The sequence below is a fragment of the Styela clava genome, chromosome 6 (genome assembly GCF_964204865.1).
Source record: "Styela clava chromosome 6, kaStyClav1.hap1.2, whole genome shotgun sequence".
Classification (NCBI taxonomy): Eukaryota; Metazoa; Chordata; class Ascidiacea; order Stolidobranchia; family Styelidae; genus Styela; species Styela clava.
This window is the reverse complement of record NC_135255.1, coordinates 14,471,533-14,489,424: the sequence shown is the minus strand read 5'-3', so window position 1 is coordinate 14,489,424 and position 17,892 is coordinate 14,471,533. Positions and strand designations below refer to the sequence as shown.

General features: G+C 35.7%; 4 protein-coding genes across 4 annotated transcripts; 2 read left to right on the top strand and 2 right to left on the bottom strand.

The window, feature by feature from the left end:
- Positions 1-6,164, top strand: LOC120330843 (uncharacterized). Its single transcript, XM_039397801.2, has 9 exons — positions 1-315; positions 754-854; positions 1,122-1,269; positions 1,786-1,976; positions 2,224-2,343; positions 2,608-2,866; positions 3,520-3,647; positions 4,060-4,180; positions 4,515-6,164. The coding sequence occupies exons 1-9, from the start codon at positions 222-224 to the stop codon at positions 5,984-5,986; spliced, it is 2,634 nt and encodes an 877-aa protein (XP_039253735.2). The 5' UTR covers positions 1-221; the 3' UTR covers positions 5,987-6,164.
- A 952-nt stretch (positions 6,165-7,116) lies between these two features.
- Positions 7,117-10,250, top strand: LOC120330844 (beta-1,4-glucuronyltransferase 1-like). Its single transcript, XM_039397802.2, has 3 exons — positions 7,117-8,097; positions 8,715-8,906; positions 9,296-10,250. The coding sequence occupies exons 1-3, from the start codon at positions 7,243-7,245 to the stop codon at positions 9,494-9,496; spliced, it is 1,248 nt and encodes a 415-aa protein (XP_039253736.2). The 5' UTR covers positions 7,117-7,242; the 3' UTR covers positions 9,497-10,250.
- A 927-nt stretch (positions 10,251-11,177) lies between these two features.
- LOC120331859 (conserved oligomeric Golgi complex subunit 1-like) lies at positions 11,178-15,997 on the bottom strand. The gene is made up of 4 exons (XM_039399024.2): positions 15,589-15,997; positions 15,251-15,359; positions 12,480-14,908; positions 11,178-12,128 (listed from the first exon to the last, which is right to left on the bottom strand). The coding sequence occupies exons 1-4, from the start codon at positions 15,879-15,881 to the stop codon at positions 11,918-11,920; spliced, it is 3,042 nt and encodes a 1,013-aa protein (XP_039254958.2). The 5' UTR covers positions 15,882-15,997; the 3' UTR covers positions 11,178-11,917.
- Positions 15,998-16,234: 237 nt separating this feature from the next.
- Positions 16,235-17,580, bottom strand: LOC120331861 (ataxin-10-like). The gene has a single exon (XM_039399025.2). It carries the CDS (start codon positions 17,537-17,539, stop codon positions 16,235-16,237), a length of 1,305 nt encoding a protein of 434 aa, XP_039254959.2. The 5' UTR covers positions 17,540-17,580.
- Between the last annotated feature and the right edge of the window lie 312 nt (positions 17,581-17,892).

Below are 17,892 nucleotides of genomic sequence, written 5' to 3'. Positions count from 1 at the left end.
AATAAAAAGAGATAGAACGATAGGAAGAGTCAATATCGCACTCACACTTCTTCCATTCATCACCTCGGTAAGTGACCCAGATATTAGGATCGAGACCCGGATCCCGGGGGCGCAGCTTGGATTAATGAGGAATCGCCCGTTCGCACTATACAATCCGCGCCTGGGCTGGTCCGTCAGGCTGCGACCCCGGATGTTGCGCAGTTTCATGGCTTACGTACAACATGGCTACTCCGAGTACAAGACAAGCAATCGTTCAAGCAATTTTAAAACGAAGATCAAACGAGCAACTGCAAAAAGAAAAGAAATCTATGAAAGGTATTTATGTGAAATTTGATCAAAATATTTGCGAACTTCATGATTCATACAACGTAATAGTTTCAAAACACCAAAGAAGTCATGTTTACTGGAATGTGAGTCACCGATTTATACGTAGGATTGGTACTCGACAAAACTACGATGATTAGCATACTTGTTTGGCCCGTGCTGAGTGTATTATTCGAATTCTACTGATATTACTCATAGGATACTTCTACTACAGTTATTTAGCGTTCGTGAATGGGAATTATTGTTTTTCTCAGCAATGATTACTAACTATATCTAACTCAAAGGCCATTTGAAAAAAATTATTTCAAATCATAAATTGAAAAAATAACTTAAATATTTAAGTTTTCGACATTATCGCGAACCTACGATTTTTATTTAAATTGTGTAATAAAATTAAATACAATTGATTGCAATATTTAACAATTTCAGGATATATACCAAGCTACCTGGAAGGAGATGAAAAATGCGTTGTTTGTGGCGACAAGGCCACTGGTTATCATTATAAATGTATCACATGCGAAGGATGCAAGGTAACGTTAAAACTTTGTTAAAAAAAGAATATCTATTTTTAACTACTGCCCTTTAATGACTTTTATAAAAGTCATTTATATTTAAGTTCGATTTGGTTGAAAGAAATGGATATCGACACAAAAAATATTAAAAAAATTTCGCTAAGTACACAATTTTTGTCAAACATCCTTACTTCTTTTTTGAAAGTAAAAACGTATGCCCAATGAAAATTTGAAATTATATTTAGAAGAAAAATATTGCATATGAAAGCGGTTTCTGTTTTTCAGGGATTTTTTCGTCGAACTGTCCAGAAAAGTTTAGAAGGAACGTATCAATGCAAACATTCATCTCAATGTGAAATAAATAAAGTAACAAGAAATCAATGTCAACTATGTAGATACAATAAATGCATCAGAGTCGGCATGGCAAAAGATCGTAAGTAATGATTCAATTACTTCGTAAATGAAAGAGATTTGTAGCCCCACTGAGAAGATGTTTCATATGGCTAAGAGCATATTGCTTTCTTGATCTACGGTACCTAACCTGGTAGTATCTGACTGGTCACGACTATATTAAATGTGAATCTCAACTTGTTCCAATTCAATTCATCTTATACAAATAACTGGCTAACGAATCCCATACCCCACATGGACTGGTAACCGGACGAGAGGCCGTGGTTCGCCATTTGCTTGAGACGTCGTATCGGCTTCTCTCTCCACGGAGTAAATGTGGAAATCCTATCCTATCACATAGAATGAAAGGAAGAATATATGCAATGTTATTATTGCATCAACGCTGCAAATTACACACTGGCACAATGTTAAATAATACAACTAATGTCCATTTTTCCGGCTAAAATCTTAAGATTTAGGCCGGTCTGTCTTGACCATACTATATGATGTTTATTTTTATTCTTTATGCTTCACATATTTTCTTTTTTCCTACATTTAGTTGTGCTTGATGAAGACAAGCGAGTTGCAAAGCGAAGATTAATTGAACAGAATCGTGAACTTCGACGACATAAAGAGATTAGTCAAATGATGGCGCAGTGTGGATGGAGAATCGAACGACCGACCGATGAAGAAAGAAGACTTATTCATGATATCACTCAAGCTTATTTTCGAGCGAACGATTCTCAACAAGTAAATATACCTAATTGAGCCAAACAACGCCAGATTTGTGATTGTAAAGGTGTTATCAATACAATTCCCCATTATTTTGCGCAAATGTTGTAATTTTATGTGAGGTGCAGGGTGAGTGCGTCATAAAACTAGGAAAAAAATTGTAGTTGCATTTTTCCAATGTGGTCTATTGTTTCAACAGCTTTGGCAATTTTATTGTCTATTCACTTTGAGATTGCGCTATCAATTTTAAATGTATTTTTTTCAGAAGACAACACTTTGCATTCATAACGGTATGTCAGTATCTGATCGATTTTCAACCGCTCTCACTGCTGCTATAACAAATGTTGTCGATTTTGCAAAAAAAATTCCTCTATTTGTCAATCACGTGAGTACAGAGACTATTTGGGATTTTAAAACCTGGTTTGACTGATGATTCAAATAAATCTCAAAGAGACGACATATAACTAACGCTTCAGTAAATTATCAAAGATATAAGCTATCTCCCAATAGCATCCACATATTTATGAATACGCGGAATGAAAGGAAAACTAGATACTTTTACTGTAGATGTACGATTTATGATTAATTCCTCAAGAATTCAAACATTTAGCTGGTTTATCATAGCATATTTTACAACTTTTTTCATTAGATTTCATCCGAAGATCAAGTCCTCATTTTGAAAGTCTGTTGTATGGAAGTCATTACACTCCGCTGTGTCACAAGTTATCGAAAATTGACCAAGCAAGTTACATTATTCCCGACTGTTGACGTCACAAAGGAGCAGCTAAGCAAAACAAGACTTGAACCCTTCAGCGATTCACTGTTTACGATAGCAGAACACGTGGAAGGGCTTGATCTCACACCGGTAGAAATAGCTTTACTGCAAAGCGTGATATTATTCACATCAGGTATATTACAAAGTATGCCTTGTCGCGTACATCATACTACGTTTCATCGAATATTTTCCAATTGTATTATGAATTGTACCGATCATTTTCAAAAGGATGATATTAGCTTGTCCTATGTGGTGTTTCGGAGAGTATCGCTTTTCTTGTTATTTCCGTAACATTCACCAATTAACAATAAGTCGACAATGACGTAACAACTATAATTTGTGCGTGAATTAATTTTCATTGTCTTCCGAGGAACTTAACTTAGTTATGATAATAAAATATCAGTCCCGAAAACGCTTCGATAGACCAGGTAAAATTATCTAGCAGTACCTGTAAGCGGCACGTGTATCAATATACTCCATAATATTAATGGTTTTAAACACCATTTTGTAAGCACCAACTCTACAAAATAGGAATAAATGTAATTTTGTATTAGTTAAGTATAGGGAGACTGGGAGAATGTCTCTGAGGTCAAGGGTCGCGAATGTTATCAAAGGGTTAAAAGGCAAATACAGCCAAAAGTGAGATAAAACTCTCGACCACTCAGAAAACCCGCAAATGCTCCGGCTACTAAATACAACAACATAATCTAAAATTAGTTTAGTATTAAAAACATGACAATGATAAAATTGAATATATTTAAAACCTATATTTTTAACCTGATCCAGATCGACCCAACATTACTGAAAGAACTAAACTTGATCACGCGCAAGATATTGTTATTCGAGCTTTTGAGCACCATCTCAATGAAGTGTGGCCTCATGACCCTCAATATTGTTCCAGTTTGCTTATCAAAGTAAGTTATTGCCCTGAAATACATTTTAGTTAATTTGTTTTTGTCGTATTTGTACTATTTACATTATCAGTACTTTTACTGGCAAAGAACTATTTATAAATTAATTTGTTTAGGCTTCCAATGCCATTTATCGTTTCATTTCGTGTTCTGTTGTTTTGGCTCATTTATCATCTTTCATAATAAAGCGTTTGTAAATGTCATTTTAATTACATCTGTTTTTGTATCAGCTTTGGGTATTAGTCTATAGACAAGAGGACGATACGCCTATATTGCCTTACGGTGTAAATAAAAGCAAAAAATTACCAGTTTATGCTGCTAAAAATCGTTAAAGGATAAACTTGATCACGTAATTACTAATTACGGCTCAATTTATTTTTTGAATTTCCGATGTATTCTGTTCAATCTTTCTTAGTTGACCGAAGTCCGCACAGTCAGCTCCAGTCTTGCCGATACATTGATGAGTATGAGGATGGATGATCCTCAAGAATTAGGTCGATTGTTTCAAGTACGACCTCACTCGAACCCGGTGCCAGGTAAATGTAACATATTTATATCGCGTGAATTTTGTGTATTTTATATCGACGGGAGATTTATCGATCGTATATTCGTTCTAACCAGGTGTTTGATTTGTTCCAGTGGGTCGCTTTTTTTCGACATATTGAATAGAATGATTTGCGGTATTCTCACCAAAACTGCACATGTAACACCTCTTAATTAATTTGCGTTCGATTTATCTTCCTAAGTAATTTGAAGCCCGGTTCCGATTCCAGCCAAGTGACTAATTAAGCGAGGATGATGTTTTAAACTAATTAAGAACTATAGGTTTTCAAAATTGATTGCTGTTTTATTCTATATCAAAATTTTCAGACTCGGCACCATCATTGACAAATCCGTTCCATTCCCATCAACCTTCGACGTCGCATCCCTTCTTTGAAAGAACTGGGATGGCCGAATTATATCGTGCACAATTTCCATCAAATGGAATTTATACTCAACACAAGTCAATTTGTATACCTTATACTAACGGACATTTACTACACGCGCATTCCATGCCGCATTTGTCAGCACCAAACGCAGATGTCGGATATGCACCTTGGAAAACGGATCTTCTGAAAGATATGCTGAATAACACAGGCGATAACCTGAGAAATGGAATAACACTTAGTGCATATTCTTTGGAGAACGGCGTGGGAAATCTGATCACAACAAAACCAAATCTGGCGAATGTTTTGGCTACCACTGGGCGAGACAAAGTTGTCGTCAACGACTCATCATTGATGAATAGAAATGGGTTTCAACCACCGGAGAGGCTTACTCATTCTAATAATATTTCTTACAAAACTTTGCGTAACAGCAACAATAAACTATTCGAGAAAGCGGTAAAGCAAAGTGACAACACCACAAATCCAACTCCAAACGTTGAAGAACGACGCCGAATTTTAAAATATGAGAACTGTAAACCCAACGCTGGCTCTGAGAATCATCAGAATACATCCCAAAAAGTGTTGCCAGGAAATGGTATTACAAACCTTATAACACGCAACCATGATCTCCTTAGAAAGTCTTTTTCACACCCCCCGACTTTCGCGTCAAATGATTCAGCTATCCTTCAGCCATGTATCCCTACGTTGCCTTTACCTCTGCAAACCCCAATGACTGTGGCAACGAAGGATATTCTAACCACACAACCCACCACTAAAAATGGTTTTCAACCTATGAAAGATATTCACAGTAATAACCTCGTGGCTGCTGATATTTTACGGATGGGACTGCCGATGTTATTACCATACGTAACCCGACCGCCAGCTTCACAAGCATTACGAGTTTTACCTTCGCCTTCCAGTCAGCAATCCTCAGGTACACATATAATGGCTGACGACGATATGACATGGACCAAAAAAGCAAATCCAGGCTCAGAAAATAATTGTGGCAATAACTGCCATAACGGTCCCGATTTAAAATTATCACCGGGAAAGTGCAATATTTACAAAACTGCAACTACCTCAAGTACCAATGGCCTTCACACACGAAGGAGTTCGGGCGCAAATGGTATATCGATTTCTCCATTGGGCGCCACTGAAAAAAGCTTAAACGCAAAAGACATACTGTGTTTGAAGAGTCAAGATTCTCGTATAAGTTACAATACAAAATATGTAGCTATAAAGCGACCAAATGGCTTTATACCACATACTACAAACAAGGTGAAACGCAATTGTATTTGCAAATCAGAATCGAATCAACTTGTGTCGAAGACAGATGATTCAACTCGTAACTCAATCACAGATGAGTTCACTTTGCGAACTGCAGCCCACAATCGCACTCGCCCTAAATCATGCTAATTATTTCGGACACCAATCGTCGCAAATTGGATGTATAGCCTGCTCAGCATGAGTTAATTACTAACTAGAATTGAATTCTGACTATCTTTTCGAATTGGCCGGTATACCGTTTTCATTGTTGTTATTATTATTTTTATCTGTTTTGGTATATTTTCATGAATTGGGTTAATTTGTACAACGCTTCATTTACTCAGGGATAGTAAAAAATAAGGATGAAAGGTGTAACTAGTCACGGCACTTAGGCTAATAGGGTTTAGGCTTCGTTCTACTTGATATAATAACCTGATATATAAACAGCCGACATGCCCTTTCTCGGCTTCAGTTTAATGTCGATGCTTTCAGTTGGATTATAGCAACTCAGTGCGAGGTAAAATTTTAAGTATACGTGGGGGTAGTAGAACTTGGTTGTTAACTATAGGCCGAGGTGAAATTCACAAGTAATGGTACCAATATAAAGTATTTATGGCGAAGATTTGATTGAAAATCTTGGCCGAAGAATGAAATGACGGACGGGACCTCGAACGCAATATCCTAATCGACGACAAGGCCAGGACAATAAGTATATGTGCCGACAAATAGCGATCTTCAGTGCCATAATATGCAGCGTAGGCCACTTAACTAAATGATAACTTGGCGCTTTAACCCCAGCTATCAAATTGTAAGCAGTAGTCTATATATTATTCAATCTCACACCACTATATTGCTTCTACGTGACTCAGGTATTCAAGAAAATCTTCATACATGTGAATGGCCCCGTGAACGTATCAAGCCATATATATCCCATCATTACAGCCCCAGGCTATAATTTGTGGAATCAACTGCCATAACGACTTACCGGGTGATGACGTTACTGAAAAGTGTCGACTGTGGCGTTTTATAATCAAGACGAGGTCTGCTTCCGTGTTAATTTCTAGTCTAGGAAAGCAGTTAGAAGCAGAATAGTATGCTTGGTTTAATGACAACTGTCGTTTCTCGGCATTTTAAAATACGTCGAGAACTGTGATACAAAAATCAACAATATATATATATATATATATAGAACAAAAATGAAAACCATGTAGAAATAGATGCCACAGGAAAAGTGACATGAGAGTAAAAAATGTTTGTTTTCTAACTTTACAGTAGTTAACGTTACGTGAGACCTATTTTCTGTTGACAAGGCTTTTCGAATCATAAATTTGTTGATTAATGTCCGTGTGTGGCCTGATACAAAATCATTGGTGCTACAAATGGTGGCTAGCACATCGATATAATCTATGAGAATACGAAGAGTGGCGTGCTTGCTGTTTGCTGGATTCTGTGTAATACAGCTCACGTTATTATACTTTGAAAATCTGGATATACAGAGATTCATGCCTAACGAAAAGACAAACAAGCCTTATCGTGTTTTGAGAGGATATAATAAAGATTCAACGGGAAAATATCTTATACATCGCTTCTATAAATCTGAAGGATTTAACTTGGACAGTATTGAGCCAGAGGATGTGACACTGGTGACGCATTGTACGGTTGATCGACTTCATCATATCATTGGCCTAACCGAAACATGGGCGGGACCAATGTCTATTGCTATATTTGCTCCCGGTACGGATTCTGCTTTTGCTGATGACGCCATCGATGGACTTCGGCTGTGCTGGCCTGTTTTACGCAAGTTGGCAAATTTTCACCTGGTTTATCCAAAACACGAATCTACAAGAGCAAATATGTCCAGTGCAGGTGATTTTGTATATCTTTCATGCAAAGACATTATGCGACGAATGGTTCTCAAGAAATCTCTGTTGGAGAGTCAGCACTCGCCCGGTGGATTGGGATATCCTCATAATCTTATGAGAAATGTTGCTCTAAGTGGTGTGCTGACAAATTTTGTTTTGACCGTTGATATAGAAATGATTCCAAGTGAAAATCTAAGAAAGGATTTTTTGGAATTTGCAAAAGAGAATCATCTTCATCCAAAACCACACACAGTTAAGAACAATCAGGAATATACATCAGTGAACAAGACTGTATTTGTTGTACCTGCATTCGAAGTTAAGAAAGATTCTGAAATCGGTGGCACGAAGCAAAGTATCATTGCTGCGATGAGAAAATCTGACGCAAGACCATTACTACAGGTATTGAAGGAACGAGAATATTCTTATATTACTTCTAGTTTATGATGCCCATATAAAATTTCCATCCGTGTAACTGGCCGAATCTTTGAAGTCATAGTTACGTTTATTTTTTGTAATTTTAGCAAAATTATCTCAATTTTAATGTAAACAGCACAATGCTCAAATATATGGACACGAAAGCAAAAACGGATAGCATCAAATCTTTTACAGTACCGGTATTCTGACCACCAGATCACTAAAATGTGATCATGAAACCACGACAAGATGCGCATTTTTTAATTTTGATGACGTCATCACAAAAATCAGAAGTGAAAAACGAATTCCTCAGAGCCTACAGATATTTTTGCTTTTTGGGGACGACGATAGGCTTTAACCACTGAAATTTCAAAGCAATTGTTTCCGTAGTTGAAGAGAAAAACGATTTTCATAACAACAACATAATAGCAAAAGGACACATAGGTTCATTTCGTGTCCAATAATTCCCCCTTTTTCATGGAAATATTAAGGTATTATAGTACATTTCTATATACACAGACACCCAACGCCTTGATATACAAGTAGGCTAACAATTTTGAATGTCAATTTATTGCTCCATGTTAATTTTGATTCGATTCCAGGAAACATGTCCACAATGCCAAGTACAAACAAATTATGAAAAATGGGCCTCGACATCCGGACTTGTTCACCAATTTGGAGTTGCATACGAAGCAGAATTTGCTACAGGATGGGAACCGTTTTTTATCTCTAGTAGAATGGCGCCTTGGTTTGACGAAAAACTAACAAAATTTGGACACGATCGGTTATCACAAGTATGCTGTTCATTTTGAAATCGGTATAAGATTCTGCGCTATGAAGCACTTTCTTCAACCAGGAAGTCTCGAAACTGTACTTTGGATACCTAGAATAAAATGTATATATAGGCATTCAACAAAATTTGGCGGAAGTGCTAGGTTGTGCTAAATTTCATATTCTCCCAAACAGAATAAAACAGGCTTTATCATAACAAGCACACATAATGTTGATAAACGGAAACAAATAACATCAAAATTAATGGCACTGAAGTATGCGCACCAAGATGTCGCATACCCTGAACCCTCATCTGGTACACCACCTGAGTTCAGGTTGTACGCCATCTTGGTGCGCATATTTCAGGAGATCCGAGCAATTATTTTCAGGCTTATGCATTTTATTTTTGTAGATATGTGAACTGAAGAGCAATGAATACACATTTAAAGTCATAAATAACGGGTTTTTGATTGTTGCATCTTTCCGAATAAAATCGCGTATGACAGAGGAAGAACATATCCGGAAAGAAAACAAAATCACCTTCAAAGATCAATTCCGTGCTGGACTTAGAAAAAGTGGGAGAATAGCTAGTGACCTGATTGGCGTCTGCTAAAAGAAAAATTTACGGAATCATAGCATAATGGTTGGTGAATGTCGTCGCGGAGGCGTAAAGGATAAAGCAACATTTATTTCAACGTTTATACGACCATCAGTCGAAATAAAATATCACTTACATTCATTGCATTGTATCCATGGCAAACATATATATATATATATATATATATGCCTAAAACAAGACGAAACTGAAAGTCACAGAAAATCAAACAACATTGGTTTGTATTGTTCTGTATTATAGTTACCGAGTTTCCCCGAAAATAAGACAGGGTCTTATTTCAATCTTCTTTCGAAAAATAACACTGGGGTTTATTTTGGGGAGATATCTTTTGTTTTCCTTCATCAAAAACAAAATTACAAAGTAGGTGAAAACGAGATTTTTATTTAAATATACAAAATATGAAAACCGGTATCCATTTACTTATAAATAACACGTTTTTATTTGGAAGAAAAAATGCTAAACGTAGTCTATTCAAAAATGACCAATCATTTATAACGTGTAGGGTAGATTTCTTGCTATCGACTAGGTAAAAAATATCGCGCTATCGACTAGGTATTATTTTGAGGGGAGGGCTTATAGTGAAATCATTTTTAAAATTCAGGCTAGGTCTTATTTCCGGGGAATCCAAGTCTTCCATTACGGTTTTATCAAATTTTTTATCCCTGCATTTCTTCAATACGCAATATCAGAAAACTGATTAAAAATTTGGATGCAAAAAATGAGAGCACGATAATAAATTTTATTTTATTCAGTTATTTGTGTATGCTTTGATCAGTTGGTAAAGGGAAAGTTTGTAGCTTGCATGAAGAAATAAGTATTCAAATGCCATTCCTGGAAGGGTTAGTGTCCTAAGTATACAGTACTTGGTGGAATATCTTCAACCCGACTCGCTCAGAGGCCAGTTAACACACAGTGTATTGTCGAAACGTTGCACAATCGAATTGAATTATTCCAAGCAACAGATAGTTAAATACACTAAACCAAGTAATATATACGTGAAAAAGTAAGCTTGTTACGTCATTACACTTCTTTTTCGCATAAAAAGTTTGCGCGGAAACAATCATATTTATAAAAAATCGGGGTTTTAGCCCAAAGCGCTAAAAGTATTGAAATCCACAGTACCCATATTATCATCGCTGTACAGCCAAACAAATTTTAATGATGAACACTCCCGGTTTTTCAGCGTGGTTTGGAAATAGATATGGCAGATGACATTCTCAGAACATATCACGATTCATTCAATACCAAATATGACCAAGTTAGCGAGCGTTCAGCCCGTTCTCTTCTATCCATGCGAATCGGAACCAGCGTTTGCACATTTATCTTGGGGATAGGCGACTTTCTCATACAGCAAACCGCGGACTACCATTCGGTTATCAGTACAGGCGACTAGGTACGGTAACTGTTTCCTATCAATGGCAGAAGATGTGACCGACCAACGTATACTTGAATGGATAATAGAGCCCAGCAATCTCCTGTTGTCGTCATCGAGCGTGGGTGCAACTCACGATCATCACCGAGCGCCTATCACTGATCAAGCCAGATCTATCAGTGGAAACAATCACAAATATAACAAATGCAACAAAGTAACTTGATCAGTTACCTCGTACACCACGGCATCCAAGATTGACTTCGGTCAAATCTTTATAAAACCTCATACACATACATAACTCCCGCATTATACGATAAATTACTTTATTTTGCTAGAATCACCTAAAATAGCGTGTTTGGGAATATAATATGTATCAACAAGTGTATATCTTTGAATATTGCATGAAAACTAGAATCACTTAGCCAAGCATTAGCAGCTAATGATAGCACCGTAACAAGCCAGTGGGGCACACAGCAAGAAAGTGGCTACTACCATGAACTGGGGGCAATTATTATTCATCTGTTTGGCAAGCAGAAAAGCTTATGGAAAACTCTAAATATTGATTTTTTATTACCAATACAGTTGCAATTCGAATATACCAAAAATAGCTCATGGATAATTAAGTCGATGTCGCATATGGAAAGGGTCGTTATTTGTTCCAGATGCATCATGATTTCTCTTAGTCCCCAGTTTTTTGTTTACAGTGGGTGGGGTGGATACTGTCGACAATGATAGACTCAAGAAATTGTAGGAGAGGTATGATGAATATTTTGGCTGGGTAGTTTCAGCACATATATGAAAGTAGGCATTGCAATTTGAAACTATACTGTATATTTCCACCACTTTTGTTTCCATAATGTCGTTTTTTAGTATTTTACAATAGAAAATGCGACATATTTTGTGCTAAAATATAATTATCTTTGATTTTCAATAAAATCTGAAATTAAATGAGATAATTATATTTTATGAAAAAAACTTCAGCGAAAAGAAACAAATCATGCGTAGCATTCTGTAGACTGAAAAAAAGATGACATTAAAAATATTACTCAGTTGTCTGCAGTTGCCATTGAAAGCCAAGATGAACTAAGTGCCCCCAATTTTGAATACAGTGATTGTTTTCGACCTCCTTCCATCTTTTTATCAACCTCAGTTAATTGCTTCAAAGCTGTTGACAATGGAAGATGATTCTTTATTGATGCCGGCAATGCTACGGTGTCAGACTTGCTCATTCTACTGCTGATTGGCAAATAAGAGAACCTGAGAGAATGAAATATTTATAATTTAAGATATATTGTCAGCGATATTAATGCATAATTCATTCAAAATTACAATCAGAAATAATCAACAATTCTGCAAAATTATTGTTTGTGCAAACTGTAATGGATATTATCAAGGTGATAATAACAAAGAAATATTATTGTTGTAGTCTAGAATCCAGCTCGACATTCCCTGCCCAATTTTTTAACATTAGGCGAGATAGTAATCATGAGATTTGAACCCATATCCTCAACGTTTAATTTAGGTTCAAGATCCTGTGAGAACTTGGCCATTGGCGCTAGGGATTCAAGCCATTCAACTGAATTTGAAATAAAAATACATGCTACTAACCTTCCACAGTCAGGAGTAAGTGGTAATATATTGTGTGAATTTCCTCCAGATTTTGTTGCCGAATGAGATGATTGAACGGTGTCAGATTTATCAGAAGCTGAGATAAAACCAAGCATAACAGAAGAACATTGAATACTCCTTTGGATATTTTTTATCAAATGCGGTGAAAACACATCAAGATCAAAGGGATCAATATAACTTTCCAACCAGTCTACAAGATCATGATAAGAATCCTTAGGAACATCGTAAAGATGTTCTTTCGAATCATCTTTCGTTGTTTTTCGAACCTGCGACATGTGTAATAAACCATGGAGTGTACGAAGATCATACAGCCTTTGCAAAGCCCATGATTGCGTTACTGTAAAAGGGAGACTTCCTGATAGACTTGTACTGTTGCTGGCAGCTATTTTAACAGATTCCAAGACTACTTTTTTCAATTCCACATAAGAATGTAAAACACCGAATAACAGAGACTGTGCAACGTTTTGCAAAGTTGTTCTACTCATTGAGTGTCCTCCGACTCTGCTTATATTTTCACAAACATCATATAATAATTCTTGAACAGGCCAAGAAACAGCCATAGGCAATTTGATCTCCGACTTCACTTTAGAACCAGTTTCACTTTCCTCTTCAATTGTGACATTGTCCCATGTAGGCATTGTGTCGAAAAAATTTATTGCTAGTTTTAGATTTAATACAGAAGACTTGAATTTTGTGATTGCTTTGGATACTGTGGCATCTGACCATAATTGCAAAAATGTGTCACTTTCTTTAGACATATTGCTGCATATTTCTTCCCATGCAGGTGAAATCGTTGGTTGTACAGATTGTGCAAGAGTGCTTTGACTCATGCTAGAGCTCAATTGTCGTTTCAATGTACTCTCTTCCCTCAATTCTAATCCGAGAGAACAACCGGTCTGGAATTCATCACATAAAACACAAAAGTTTCGACAAAACATAGCAAGGAATAAAATTTCATCTACAGAACTAATTTCTGACGACAACCTTTCTGTAAGAGATGATTTTCGTTCATGTAAAGCTGTTAGCATACCGCGTAGACAACCCACACAAGCTTGTTGAAAATCTGAACATATTTTTTCTTTTTCCTCCTTGCTGACAACTGGTGAAGATTTTTTCTCAGATGCTAGATTTCTGTCAGGTTGATTTTCCATATTAACGTTGGGTATGTAGGAACTAAGGTCACCTATAACCTGCCTCATACTGGAGTCAAGTTGTTGGCATAAATTATGTAAAGGTGGAGTGACAGTTAATGCTTTCAATGCAAGTCTCCCTTTGACTTCTTTGCCTCTTCGTAATGAAACTTGTTTCCAGGCAGTGTCAGGAAGAATATCGCTGGACAATTCGTGCCATATAAATTCGTTTGTTGTTTCTGAGTTTAGTGATATTGTTTTTAAATTTTCTAGTGCTTCATTAAGTTTTTGTTTACCGGTTTCGAGTAAATTAAAAAATGAATTTTGTGACAAAGATTTGACTTTATCCAAGAAAAGACTTTTTAATATTTCATCCCATAAAGAAAGGCGTCGACCTAACGTGGAAATACACGAAGCTTCCCATTCTGTAGGCTTCGAATCCCCAGAATCAAGAATTCCTACTTTCCAGGCATCAGTTTCATTTGAGATTTTTGGTTTCACATCGCTTATTTCAATGATAGTATTCCAAATTGATTGCCTCATCACAGCAAGCGCTTTAAAAGTATTGACATAGGAAAGAAGTTCAAGAATTCCATTTTTGATTGAATTCTCACATTTTTCAAGCCATTGAGAACAAGTTGATTGAACAAAGTCCGGTGTGAGTGCAGAGTTTGTTTCACTAATGTGTAATGATTTCAATCTTGCCACTGAATCAGGGAGATGTTTGCTCCAGTACTTCTCTTCACATGTGGACCCGGATTTTTCATAGTCTGTACATTTTTCAGAGAAAGATTTATATGATTCTTTGAGGGCATGTTGAACTAAACCGATATCATAACCAGTGGAGATAGATATTTTTGATTTCCTTTTGATAGTACCTTCTTCAGCGGATTGTGAATTTTGTACCTGTGCTACGAAAAGAACATGTGCTTGCTTTAATGTTGCAGCAAGCAGAGTAACTACTTTACATAATTTTGCTGTTCCAACTTCTTCACTTGACAAAAATTTTTCATTTATTGCACAAAACCTGGCATCCATAAACTCATTGAAAGCTTTTGTAATGTCCGATTCTTCTAACAATATAATAGAACATAAAGCTTCTGATATAGACTTAGAGTGAAGGGCATTGTCTTTTAAAAGTCTTCTACACTCTGTAAGAATCGTAGATCGCAAGTTATCGAGAGCTTGTGCTTGTTGTCCCAACACAGGAAACCATTGTAATATAGGGCAGTATGTCGTTGAACCATCTAGACTAAGGTTCTTTAACACTTGTCGACTCTAAAGCAAAATTCATCAACTTTAAATTATAGCAGGTATGAAAAACATAAATTGGAATCATAAAATGATAGTTTACCAGCTGATAACTTCAAGTTAAAAAAATAGCAATCATCATCAGTTATCGTACAAAAAAACTTGACCCAGGATGTGTTAAAGTAAACAAATTCTGCTTTATTGAATGTTAACAATTCGTTATAACATTTCTCTAAGAACACTTTTTATATTAAATAATTTGAAAAAAAAAATTAGATATACAAATCTTAGAACCCTAGCTTTTTATCGGGATGATATGGTCATAGGAATGGACTGAAAAAAAAAAAACGAATGTATTATATAGTGTACCTGCATATAAAGATGGGTTGCTTCAATCATATTTCCACCTTCAATTCGAGACCATATTGTTTCCGACACTTCCATCAATAACTTGACTTGAGCAGATAGCTCCAGATAACTAAGAGATGCAAACAAAACTGATAATTGACACATAATAATTATGAAAAAGTTCAATGGTTGCTCAAAAAATAACTACAAAATTTCATATGATGCTGAACTAATGATAAGATATTGAACACAAAATGAAGCCAAGTACAATGCCAAAAAAAAATTGAAAAAAGAAAGTTTTTGAAATAATAATACCATACCCATCCTGGAATAAAAGAGCTTAACATATCAAAACCCACCTGCCCACCGAGAAAACATTTTCCTTCGGCTTCGAATATGCTAATTTATCCACTTTAAGTTCCGTCGCGTTATATTTCTGTACGCTACAGACCGATTCCTTCACATTCACAGCACATTTTTTCATTTCTGCAATTGTATCTGCAGCTTCTATAAGATCTCGATATCTTTCGCCAACCATTTGTCTCAAATCTTCCTTTTTCGTTTCAATTTCATGACGTGTCTTTTTTGCAAGGGCCCGTAATTCAGTTACAGGAAATTTAGAAAAAAGCTGTTGCACGGATTCATTCGACATGTTGTTTTTTGTATTGTACAGATAGCAGTTTTGGATATTATCCAGATATTTATTTACATGATTATTCGTGAGATGATTGATATTCTGTTAAAAGAATTTCAAGATCATTTAATCAATTTGAACACAGTGTGCAAAATAATCTGAGAATAATGAAAGGCAAACAAATGGGCTAATGCAAAGATATACCGTATCCAAAAAAGGAAAACTAAGTAAAAAATTCATTTCATCCGTTTATTGTCAGTGGAGAATTCCCATATGGAAAATCCTCAAAAACTATTTTTTTTTTCAATTTCCACCTGTGCTCAAATTTAAATGGCGTTCATTATTCGTCAGCGTGTTACAGAAAAATGAATTCACTTTTGTTGTTCCAAGCGTAAGTTTCCATCCTTATCTTGCACAGCAGCAATACCCATATCTCTCAAGACAGGACTGTCTGCCATACCTAATTTTTCAAGTTTTCCAATTTCTGTCTGATTTGCGGCATTATTTTCACAAAGGTTACGAATCGCAAATAATGCCCACTGTTGCATAAAAGGGTTGTTATCATCAATATTACAGCATTCAAGAATCAATTGAATTCCACCTAATTCTCGAATATCATCCTGAAGTTTGGAGTTTCGATAACATAAATTTCCCAACAATCTAACTAAACTTCGTTTAAAAGGCATAGCGTGATCGCAAATTTGAATTAAACCGCTACGTTTGGTAGCTGGCATATCAGTAATATTAGATTTGCCATTTTTATCAACTAAATTTAAACCTTTTAATAGGTCAATAAGTGAATGTATTAGCTTTGAAGCATCAATCTCATCATTCCAAGATCCAGATATAGCTGTAACCCAACATAGTGTATCAAGTAATACAGCTGAAAATTCAATGTTACTTGAGGAATGTCCCTCACACAAAACTTCATACATTATCAGAAATTGTTCAGAGAGCACCATGATATTAGATCTGTTAGAGTCAGTAATATTTGCATCGTTTTCTTCCTCTCTTGAATCACAGTAAAGTTGTAGAACGATGAGTTGAATTTTGTCAGATGATTTTGAAAATAACAGAGGCAAAAACATTGGGTGATTGAAGAAAATGTTCGTGACACACAAATAAACCCAACTGCATAATTCAGTTTGAGATACCATATTACAGATGGCTAAAACAATCCTCTCTCCTTCTGGGTTTGAAAATAAATCATCCTGATGAATTTTGTTCTTCAAAAGACAGTTATACAAAATCATAATACAAATTTCAGTACAATTTTCTCTTTCTTGATTCTCACACAAAAATTTGATGAAAAAGTCAGGAAATACAATATTCCAGAAATACTTTTGTGTCTCTAAATTTCCAGCTACAAAATTTCCAAAAAATTGAAAAGCACAAGTATAAAGTTTATCAATATATTTATCATTTTGATTGAGATTGTATACCATTTTTGATACAGTTTCAGGCATATTCATCTTCATAACAATATTCTGATTTTGCTGGCATTCAATGCAGCTGTTACGCAAAATTCTGAGAATATCCAACAAAATCAATTGGTCTTCTTCTTTGGATTGATCAACAACAATTAATTCATTGAGCAGTTCTTTGTATAACTGAGTATGATCACAATTCCTGAATTCTTCATTTTTGAACTTGTTTTGTAGCTCTGCATAATTCATATCACAGTATCGATATTTTACTATATTTGATAATTAATGCCAATTCTGTAATTTACGAGAATAGAAATTAGAATTGAAATGGTGTTATTGGAAAAACTTCAAATTTGCTCTGAGTAAGCATAATATATATGTATATATATATGTGATATTGCAAAAATAGAAGTGATTTATTTTTTCCAGTAGACATATCGGTTAACTAACACGCTCGGCAAATTCTTGAAATCCTAAAAATGCGCTGCGACACGTCCTACGTTACGCACGCTTGATTGAGCATGTGCGTAAGATTTACGTCGAATCAAACAAATTTCTGTTGCTCCATTGCGCCGCATGCGTCTTTCCCATTTTTCCAAAAT

Excerpts from the sequence above, each read along its gene's own strand:
- LOC120331861 (XM_039399025.2), bottom strand. The coding sequence starts at position 17,539 with ATGAATTATGCAGAGCTACAAAACAAGTTCAAAAATGAAGAATTCAGG.
- LOC120330843 (XM_039397801.2), top strand. The coding sequence starts at position 222 with ATGGCTACTCCGAGTACAAGACAAGCAATCGTTCAAGCAATTTTAAAA. Across the intron at positions 1,977-2,223 it reads GAGCGAACGATTCTCAACAA|AAGACAACACTTTGCATTCA; the intron begins GTAAATATACCT and ends TATTTTTTTCAG. Across the intron at positions 4,181-4,514 it reads TCACTCGAACCCGGTGCCAG|ACTCGGCACCATCATTGACA; the intron begins GTAAATGTAACA and ends CAAAATTTTCAG.
- LOC120330844 (XM_039397802.2), top strand. The coding sequence starts at position 7,243 with ATGAGAATACGAAGAGTGGCGTGCTTGCTGTTTGCTGGATTCTGTGTA. Across the intron at positions 8,098-8,714 it reads ACGCAAGACCATTACTACAG|GAAACATGTCCACAATGCCA; the intron begins GTATTGAAGGAA and ends ATTCGATTCCAG. Across the intron at positions 8,907-9,295 it reads GACACGATCGGTTATCACAA|ATATGTGAACTGAAGAGCAA; the intron begins GTATGCTGTTCA and ends TTATTTTTGTAG.
- LOC120331859 (XM_039399024.2), bottom strand. The coding sequence starts at position 15,881 with ATGTCGAATGAATCCGTGCAACAGCTTTTTTCTAAATTTCCTGTAACT. Across the intron at positions 14,909-15,250 it reads CAACCCATCTTTATATGCAG|AGTCGACAAGTGTTAAAGAA; the intron begins GTACACTATATA and ends ATTTTGCTTTAG. Across the intron at positions 12,129-12,479 it reads CTTACTCCTGACTGTGGAAG|GTTCTCTTATTTGCCAATCA; the intron begins GTTAGTAGCATG and ends TCATTCTCTCAG.